The sequence below is a fragment of the Archocentrus centrarchus genome, chromosome 16 (genome assembly GCF_007364275.1).
Source record: "Archocentrus centrarchus isolate MPI-CPG fArcCen1 chromosome 16, fArcCen1, whole genome shotgun sequence".
Taxonomy (NCBI): Eukaryota; Metazoa; Chordata; class Actinopteri; order Cichliformes; family Cichlidae; genus Archocentrus; species Archocentrus centrarchus.
This window is the reverse complement of record NC_044361.1, coordinates 12,202,087-12,212,708: the sequence shown is the minus strand read 5'-3', so window position 1 is coordinate 12,212,708 and position 10,622 is coordinate 12,202,087. Positions and strand designations below refer to the sequence as shown.

Genomic DNA, 10,622 nt, shown 5'->3' with positions numbered 1-10,622 from the left:
CTTTCTTCTTTCACTATGTTCCAATTAGATGTTTTACACTTTGTGCTTACTACACAATTCAAGACCCTGTCTTTGTGTTGGCAAATGGAGATGCACTGGTCCACAAAGCCGATACAAATGACTGGTGTCACAGGCTGTTGGTGGCAACTTTCAGTCCAGCAGGCATTCATTCCTTTGCTATTTTTGTTAATGTACTTACATCATATCTGTTATGAACCAAAGTATTTTATTTTTTTATTTTTACTTCTAAAAATATTTTACAGGTGCATACCCATATCTCTGATCCTGTGATGTAGCTTCTGGTGATCCAAAGAAAGAGGATCCTTTATCCTGCAAAAAATCAGCAGGAATAATATACAAAATTATCCCCGTTGCATTCTCTTATAGCATTTCCATCTGTTTTCCCTGACACTGTTCATGGAATAATTCATTATTTTACAGTATACTGTGTTTTATTTCTCTCTAAGCACTTACCTCCCTGTCATCAAATGCAGGGAGAGCTGGGAGGGAAGGGGTCAATTCAGAGTAGTCAAGGGAGCTGAGTGAAGAATTCAGGGTGGTGAATGCCTCGGTGCTTCTACTGGCAGGCTCTTCCATCAAACCCACTGGCTAGTGTTGGCAGACAGAGGAGAATATGTATGCATCTAGTGTGAAGGATTTTGGGTATTAACATACATGCATACCCTAAATTCAGAAATCCCATTTCAGGGTCTTTCCACCCTGATTTATGAGGAGTCACTAGTCTTGAAAGGCCTGATTATAGAAGCTCATTGATGTGATTAATTGAATATACATAAACATGAGCTGTGAGGAGAGCAGGTGTTGGACCTGTGGCGCTGTATTTCACCTGACCGACCTGCTTCCTTGGAGCAGGGGGTGGGTCTGTCTAACACTGCCCTCGTGTGGTTAATTGCTATTTATTTCTACTCCCCCCAGTGGTCCATTATCATATCAGCGGCAAGGTACTTGGTTCAGTGAAAAATACTCTAAAAGAACTTTAAATGAATGGGTACTGATGTACGAATGACAAGAATGCCTCTTCAGAGCGTGTTTATTTACAACATAGTGTTAAGTTCACACACAAGAGAATCTTTGTCATCGTTCAAGCAACATCTGCCCCAATAAGAAAACCCAACCAGTTAGTTGTGATATTGTTTTATATATTGCTAAAATTGAAATAAGCACACTTACAACTGAAAGTGTTTTTATTTTACAAGGACATTTTCCCCCAATATCCCTTATAAAGTTAGTAAAACATGCAAGACAAATTCATAATATCAAAAACATCATGGAAACAAAAAGATTTACAGCAGTCAAACGCTTTAAAGATGCATAACAGAAATAGTTAATTTGAGAAAATAACCATAAGCACAATAATGCTTTGTGCTGTCTTTGAGTTGGCAAAGGAAATATGCAGCAAAAATGGCAAAAGAAAGGAATTAACTGGACATTACACATACAGTCATGCAATGTGGTGCTGAATCAAATATTTCTCATAGGCACTTTAGTTGAACTGGATATGTCGTCATTAATAACAACAAAAAAAAAAAAAAGAACAATACTCAGAAAGTAAGCCAGTTGAAGATAATGTTGTATCCTGATAACTAATCCCAATTTAAATGAAATGTACACATAATGGTATGTATTCTCTTTGGGTTCTCTCTAAAGATACCAGGACATGACAACATAAATATCAGTATTAGCATTCAAGTAATAAATACATGGCAAAAGGTAATGAATAAAGTGTTCCTAGAAAGGCATCCCAAGATGATGTTGACTCAGCCTCAGCTTTCTTCAACAGTGATGTACAATGGAAGAAAGGACATACTCAATGGTATCTAGAAACAAAAGAAAATAACTATGAAACATAACCAAAATAAACCAACCAATGCAGCGAGAAAGAAAAAAAACAAAACAGCAATGAAATGAATACTGTAAAACAAATCTTGACAAAACAAATGTAAGTCTTTTAAAATAATGTAAAGTATATTGTTTTTGAAGCAGGTATGCACTGTACCTGTGTTACACCATGAAGCTGACATGGACTCACAGATCCATCCTTTAGGAGATCGTATGCACCAGCCAGCTGAGTATATATGTCCAGATGTTGGATTCTGAGTGACTGAGGCAGCTGTGAAAAACAAGGGGATAGTAAAAAACAACAATAATGAGTTTTGAACAGAGAAAGTTTAATGAAATGATACCACAGGTAGTGTGTGAGACAGGCTGTTAGCTGTGAGCAACGTAAACTGAAGAAAATGGACAACAGAACAAAAAAAAAAATAAGTATAAATAATAATTTCAACTTACAAGAATCAAAATAACAGGAGCAGGCCTGTGAGGGGGAGCAGGATCGAGTCTGACATCATCTTGGGATTTAGTGGGAGCACTTGATTGATGGTGGTTATGAGCAATGTGTAGAACAATGGTGCAGTTAACTCAAAAGATGAAAAAGCACACTGAATATAAATGGGCATAAAAGCAAATTAATGACAGATATGAAACTGATTTCAGAACAGTGTACATAAACTTAATTCTGAAACTTGTTGCATTCTTATGTCTCATTTTGTAGTGTCTCGCAGATGTATTCTGTGCTGCAGTTTACTGGGTACAGTATGCAGTTACCCAGACTACATATAACACACACAAAAAAACCCCAAAAACTAACACATACTCTGTGCATACTTTATACAAACATTCAGAAATTTTAAAGGCATCCAAATATTTTAGTTAAAAACATTAGAATTATGTTAACATTCGGTATCTCATTACTAGTACGGTTGAAAAAGATAAAAAAGCAAACAAAAATTCTTGAATTTCTAAAGAAACATGAAATATTCCAAAAATATTTCTGTTTGATATGCGTGAAGTATATATTAGTTTCAGAAAGTATAAAGTATACATCTTTTGAATGGTGTAATATAAAAACTATAAACTCAAACAGCAGAAAAGGCATGCTTTACTTTGAAAAATATAAACTCACTTTGTAATCTGTAATAGAAGAAATTAATATTTTATATGTCTGGCAATGCTTGGTTATGTCTACATCTGAAGCACTAACATGTTTAGACAGATGTTAGATGAAAAAATATAATAACCTAGGCAATTCTTGCCGTGACCACATGCAAGGAAGAATAAATAAATTATATTTTCTTTGTTACTTTCTTATTTCCCGTTAGAAATGCAGCTGTAAAGTGCATTAGTACTGCTGGTTCTTAGTCACAAATTATAATGAACACAACTATGTAATCTAGAATCTGCGGCTGTAGCTAGAAGAAGATGTAAAGGAGGAAGACGAGAAGTTCATGCTGAAGCCTGAGCCAGCGTCAAAGCTGCCTCTCCTGGAGCCTGATCGGGATCCGGTTCTTGAGCCAGTCCGGGAGCCATAAGCAGATCCAGAGCCGCTAGCATTGTAGGGACTGTAGAGGCCTTTGCTAGACTGTGAAGAGGCTTCCAGAAGCCTTAAGCCAGAGCCTTCCTCAACCATGCTTCTGTCCATGGCATCTTTGAAGGAGATCTTCAGTTTGGTTTTTGGACATGTTAGATACTTCGAATAAGCACCGACATCCCTCAGTTTCTGGGCAGTGCGAGCATCGATTGTGCCCTTCCTAATGGATTCATCTATTGACACCCTGCCCTCAACCTCAGGCTCAATAAGTCCACCAGTTAGATACTGAACCTCAAGGAAACGCTGACCAGCCTCATAATACAACCAGCCCTTTTTTAGGGCCTGGGAGGCAGACATCTTCACTTTAGTTCTGGGGTCTTCAAATCCATTGAACGCTTTTTGAGCCAGATTGAGACGATCAACCATGATTTTGTCCACAAGGCCTTTTTCTGTCGCGTCAGCGATTGAGTGTCTCTCTCCACTTGTGGGGTCAATTATTCCACCTGTGCATGCTTGGGCCTCCAACAGTCTTTGACCTGTGATGTTGTCTACTAGGTTTCTGTGTATTGCCTCAGTGATAGACACCTTCTCCAGTGTGTCTATGTCTAATATTCCTGCTATAGGGCCAGTCTCCTCTGTTGGGTCATTCCATATGACTGCAGGTGGTTTAATGGATGGTATGGGGCTCATTGGAGAGGAGTAAGTGGAACCAGTGGTAGAACCAAATGAGGATGAGCGTGAACGGAAGCCTCCCATGTTTCCAGAAAGCATGTCAGCAAACTCTGTGATGGACAGGTTTCCAGCACGGTATGTATCAAGAGCATTCTGGTCAATAAAGCCTCGTGCAATAGCGTCATCAACATCATACTGTCTTCCTGACTTCCTGTCAATAATGATGGACTTTACAGTACCATCAGAAGTCGTCATAGTGATTTCTTCCCATTCACACTCCTGCTCAGCAAGCTCCAGGTAGGTCTGATGGTCAATGAGCCCCTTCCGGTAGGCTTCATACACAGTCATTTCTTTGCCAGTCTCTGGATCTACAATCACAACTCTGCGTTTACGTACTGAGGATTTGGAAGAGGTCTGCCTTTCCCGCTTCTTTTCTTTCAGCAGCAGGAGCACCAGGCCAGTGTCAGGATCAGTGATACACCTCTCCATCAGCTGGAGGTAGGTTAGGTTCTCCTCAGTGTTGGGATCAAAGAAGCCTTTGGTATCATCAGATGGATCTGACAGTATCTCATTCATTTCTTCATCAAAGAAGCCACGATTGTAAGCCACCTCAACTGGCAGACGGTGACTTTCCTCTGGGTCAATGATTCCACCAGTGGCAATCTGAGCTTCCAGGAGACGGATACCATGATCTTTTAGGATGAGCCCTTTTTTCATGGCCTGGAACAAAGAGATTGTCTTGCCTGAATAAGGATCTCGATATCCTGTTACTGCACGCTCAGCAGAGAGGAGTTTGTCTCTGAATTCTGGGCCCACTATTCCCATCTTTACTGCTTCACTGACAGTCAGTTTGAGGTTTTTGATCGGATCAATAACATACCCTGTGGCCGCCTGGGCCTCGAGGAGTTCGAATGCAGTGCCTGGCCTAATCATGTTCTTTTTCATAGCCTGGTAAATTGATAGGCGTTCCTTTGAGGTCTCCAAAAATACACCAGCAATACAGCTTGTGCCCTGGAGGTACCTTGATAGCCTTTTGCTAATCTCCTCTACTGAAACAACACCTTCATTAAGATCAGTGGCAGTCTGCTGGTCAATGATTTGTGAGCGAATCAACTCCTCCATTGTGATCTGTTTTCTCAGACCCGGGAATGTCAGCCGCTTGTCTCCCAATGAAAGCAGGCGCAATCCACCATCCAACTTGCATCGCTTAATCAGCCGTGCATATGACAGTTTCTCATCAGTGACTGGGTCAGTGAATCCCTTTACATCATCAGTCAGTTTCTCATTGGTTTCCTTGTTGATATAACCTCTTTGCATTGCTGTATCTGTGGGCAGGTGGAACTGGAATTCAGGGTCAATGATGCCGCCAGTGGCAGTTTGTGCCTCCAACATTTTGAGTGCATAATCCTCTGGAACAAGATCCTTTTTCATGGCCTGGAAAAGTGATATGATTTTCCCACTGTAGGGATCTTTGTATCCTGTGACAGCTCTTTCAGCCGAAAGAAGTTTGTCATGGATCTCAGGGCCAACAACACCCTTACGAACAGCTTCATCAACAGTGAGTGTCTCATTCTTCAGTGGATCAACAATGAATCCTGTAGCAGCTTGGGCTTCTAAGAGGCTCAGGCCTATTTCTGGTTTAATAAAACCTCTCTTTACTGCTTGGTATATGCTTAGTTTGGAGCTTGAGTCTGTTGTGACCCCAGCAACACAGCCTGTGCCATAGAGATACTGTTTTACACTTGTCATCTCCATTATGTCACGGATATCTCTCTTGCCCTGTTTAAGAAGGTTGTATGTTTCCAAATCGATGATGCGGGCATTGTAGAGCTCCTCAATAGTTATCATTCTCCTTATAGTCTTATATGACAGTGGACTATCATTTCTGATGATCTCTCTTTGCTCCATGATCTCAATGATGATGATGATCATCCGCTCTTTAGTGATTTTACCAGAGCGATACTCAGCCAGAAGCTTCTGTCTCTCTTGCTCTGGAAGCAAATTGGAGTTCATGATATCCCAGAGGTTCATGGGTTTATCAGCAAGGCCCTCAATTGGAATGTCAATTTGAGTGTTGGACAGATCACTCTGTGTTTGTTCCTCCGTGTAGAGGTAAGTCTTCTCTACAACAGTTGGAGACTGTGGCTTGGAGAGTGGGAGTATGTACAGGCCTGTGTCTCCATCTCTTTGGCATTTATCTTTAAGTTGTCTGTAGGTTATCTGCTCATCAGTTTCTGGGTCAGAGAAAACTTTGTTTTCATCACATGGTTCAGAGAGGGTCTTGGCAATATCTTTACTGAAAATGTTCTTCTGATATGCAACATCAATGGGGACGCGGTGACTTTTTACAGGGTCAATGATTCCTCCACTGACCATCTGGGCTTCCAACAGGGGCATTGCATGTTCTTTTAAAATGAGATCTTTTTGCATTGCTTCAAATAGGCAGATTTTGTTGCCCGTGAATGGATCTTTATAGCCAGTGACAGCTTTTTCTGCAGCGAGGAGTTTTTCATGTAGCTCTGGACCAACAAGTCCTGACTTTACTGCCTCATCTACTGACAGGCATTGGTTTCTCACAGGATCTACAATGAACCCAGTTGCAGCCTGAGCCTCAAGGAGTGAAAGACCAGTGTTATGGCGGAGAAGCTTTTTCTTCATAGCTTGATAAATGCTGATTTTCTCATTTGTTGGTTCCAGGTATATTCCAGCAATGCTACTAGAGCCCTGGAGGTATTTATTGACATTGGGATTTTGACTGACTTGTTTAGGCGTCGTTTTGCCTTGTTGAAGCAGGTCAAAGGTTGGTTTGTCAATGACTTTGGATTCATACAGAGAGTCTGCTGGGATGGGAGCTCTGAGTCCCTTGAAGCTGGACTCTTCTTGTTTCTTGGCTTCTTTCTCATCTACAATTGTGATAATAATCTTAATTATCTTTTCAATTGTAATTTTTCCTGACCTAAACTGTCTGAGCAGGTCAAGTCTCTGTTCCTCAGTAAGGTATTCAGAGTTGATAATTTCCCAGAGAGTAATTTTCCTGCCCTTAAATGGTCCAGAGTTAAGTTCCACAGTAGCCTGAGTCATAGCCTCTTTGGTCTGGCTTTCAGTGTATGCTGGTTCTTCCTTAGCACTGATTGCTTCATCAGAAAGAGGCAGGAGCTGCAGACCAGTTTTCTTGTCAGTGACACATCTTTCAAAGAGCTGTGAGTATGTGACATTCTCTTTTGTGTTGGGATCAAAGAAGCATTTAGTTTCATCAGTAGGATTACTCAGAGCCTGTTTCATTTCATCATCAAAATAGTTTCTCTTGCAAGCCACATCATGAGGAATACGATGGCTCTTTACTGGATCTATGATGCCACCAGTGGTCACTTGGGCATCGAGTAAGCGGAGTCCTTGTGCTTTAGGTATGAGATCTTTTTTCATTGCTTGGAACAGAGATACAGTCTTTCCAGTGTATGGATCTCTGTAACCTGTAACAGCTCTTTCTGCAGACAGAAGCTTTTCATGCAGCTCGGGACCAACAACACCCGCTTTGACAGCTTCATCAACAGTATACTTCTGATTATGAACTGGGTCAACCACATAGCCTGTTCCTGCTTGGGCTTCGAGCATGTTCAAGACAGGCCCAGGCCTCATCATGTCCTTCTTCATGGCTTGGTAGAAGGACATTGTCTCCTTAGATGAGTCAATGACTACACCTGCAATGCAGTTTGTACCCTTCAGTGCTTTGTGGACAGGCTCCATTTCAGACACCTCATTGACAGTCATTTTGCCATTGTTTAATTTGTTGTACAGATCTTTATCAAGGATTTTGGATTCCAGGAGCTCGGTAGCAGGAACAGGTGCTCTCAGACCATCAAAGGTAATTTCATTTTTCTTCTCTTTTTCCTCAGTGACAGTGATCACAATCTTAATGATCTTTTCAATTGTGATTTTGCCCGTCTTGTACTGACGGAGAAGGTCCTTCTTCTGGTCTTCAGTGAAGTATTCTGAGTTGATTATCTCCCAGATGGTGACAGTCTTTCCCTTGAATCTACCAAATGGCACAGACACAGTTGTTTTACTGAACACATCCTTGGTCTCTTCCTCTGTATATATACTAGAGCACTGAGCAGCTTTGTCTGTGATTGGCAGGAGTAAGAGACTGGTCTCAGGGTCAGTAGTGCATCTTGTCATTAACTCAGAATATGTCAAAGGTTCCTGAGTGCTGGGGTCAAAATATCCCTTTGTGTCATCGGTAGGTTTCTCCATAATCTTATTCATTTCTGTGTCATAGTGCCCTTGTTTATAGGCTGTTTCATTGGGTACACGGTGACTGTTGATGGGGTCAATGATACCACCAGTGGCAAGCTGAGCCTCAAGGACTCTGATTGCATGATCATGTTCTATTAGCCCCTTTTTCATGGCTTCAAAGACAGAGATCTTTCCACCAGTGTATGGATCTTTGTAGCCAACCACAGCCCTCTCAGCTAAAAGCATTTTGTTGTGCAGTTCTGGGCCAATCAATCCTTCTTTGACAGCCTCATTAACAGAAAGTTTCTGGTTCTTAATGGGGTCTAACATGTAACCTGTGGCTGCTTGTGCTTCAAGAAGGATCATGGCTGTGCCAGGGGTAATCTTCTTCTCTTTTGATGCTTGATAGATTGACATTTTTTGATTAGAGGGTGTCAACACACCAGAAATGGGATTCTTTCCTTTGAGAATATTTTTTAGATTTTCAGTCTTGCCTAGCTCTTGAACAGTGGTTTCGCCATTTTTCAGTTTATCATAGTCCTTCTTTGGCAGTAGACCAAGGTCATGAAGTCTGCTTGCAGGTACTTTATCACGGATGCCGTCAAAAGCCAACAGATCTGACTTCTTGTCCATACCATCTACCACGTCACCTGCATTTTGACCATTGTAAACTGTCCTTGTTTTCTCAATTGTTGTTACATGTATAAGCTCTTTGACTTTATCAGTCTGAATATCAATTTCTCTTGTGTGCTGGTCTTTTTGGGCACCCTCAAGCTGCTGTAACTTATCACGTAGTTTCTGGTTCTCTTCTGCCAGAATCCTTTCCTGCTCTAGTCTCTGCCTCTCCAGGTCTTGCATTTCTTTTTGCTTTTTAAGCATCTCTTCCTCAGCCTCTTTCTGTTTACTGAGGGCTGCATCCATGGTAGCCTGGAGTTTCTTTTTCTCCTCCTCCATCTGCTGCCTCTGGCGTTCCTGCTCATCTTTGAGAGCCTTGGCCTTTTTCACTTCCTCTTCAAACTGGCTCTCCAGCTTCTTTTTCTCATCTTCAATTAGTTTCTCTTTCTTTAAGAGCATCTCCTTTTCTGTCATGAATGTCTGCTGGAGGACTATCTTCTCGTGCTCAATTTGTTTCTGCTGTGCATCAGCCATCTGACAGAAGAAAAAGAGAAAGAGATAAGTTACAATTTGTTTATAGTTGTGACATCGAACGCTGCATTTTTAAAAAAAAATTTTGTTTATTAAATTTGTAACAAATTTACACAATGCACTCTGCTTATGCTTATGGACCAAAATACTAAATTGCAGTATAATATGCGTGTTTCTGTTCTTTTTTTATTTTTTTCAATTTTTTTTTTTTTTTTTAGACAGATGTCCTCTTTTATATATTTTTAGTTACCATTTTTACAAGATTATGGAAATTTATTTTTTAATTGTTTAGTTCAGAAAACAATTAAACTATTTAACTAACAATTATCTAATAAAGTATCAGAAGAGTGTATTTGAATTGGCTGTCACATTAGAGAAAAGAGCATAACCTGAATCTCATGTCTGATATACAGTTAAAGGCACTCAGACTTGTGCAGCATTAATTTGGATTGGTTTTCAGCTTTGAACGGTTACACTACTGCTCAGAGCACCTGTTTTGATCTAATCTAAGATCAGATTGATCAGAAAAGCTGTTAATCACATTTAATGATTAAGGGCATCATACTAAATCTTTTTCAACACAAAATCTACATGAGCGTAAACGGGCCATTTCAGTAATTATGACTCTAGCAGGTGAATAATCATGCTAGCCCAGCTGAAACCTGTTGTGGTGAATTGAAAATTTTTTTTTGTTTGTTTGTTTTTTTTAAATTAAAACCTTTATTTAACCAGGCAAACAAATTCTTATTTGCAACTACAGCCTGTAATTCAGTTGGTTTAATTGAGTGTCCTGAGCAACAGCCTCTGACAGTTTCATTATAGTCTCTAAATCTCCTTCAAATAAGAACGTTCACTATGAGTGATGGTGTGGAGCATGTAATAATGCACAAATTTCTACTGCTTTAAAAAATATTATACAAGTGCACAAGTGTGCAATGTAAAGTGATATAATATACCTGAAAAAAAATTACATGTAATTCTGAAATAACATCAGTTTCTCAGTGACTACTTAAAAAAAAATTCACACTGGATATGAGAAATGTCTTTGGCATATTTATTCTGCATTATGAAGCAATCATATGCAGTTACATCTCAGCCAATTGTTGTTTGTGCTTGCTGGACATGAGAGGTGTCACATTAAATGTAATAAGTGCAATGAGACACATAATATAAATTCTTTGTA

At 40.1% G+C, this 10,622-nt stretch overlaps 1 protein-coding gene across 4 annotated transcripts in view; it reads right to left on the bottom strand.

Moving 5' to 3' along the window:
- Positions 1–1,033: 1,033 nt before the first annotated feature.
- The window catches only part of LOC115794142 (plectin-like), a 105,577-nt gene continuing 95,988 nt past the window's right edge, over positions 1,034–10,622 (bottom strand). For all 4 annotated transcript variants that reach the window (XM_030749460.1, XM_030749458.1, XM_030749461.1 and 1 more), the window contains 3 exons: positions 2,311–9,442; positions 2,018–2,131; positions 1,034–1,838 (listed from right to left, as the gene is read on the bottom strand). In XM_030749460.1, coding sequence (XP_030605320.1) covers positions 3,251–9,442 — 6,192 coding nt within the window. In that variant the 3' untranslated portion in view covers positions 1,034–1,838; positions 2,018–2,131; positions 2,311–3,250. The remainder of the gene's footprint in view (positions 1,839–2,017; positions 2,132–2,310; positions 9,443–10,622) is intronic.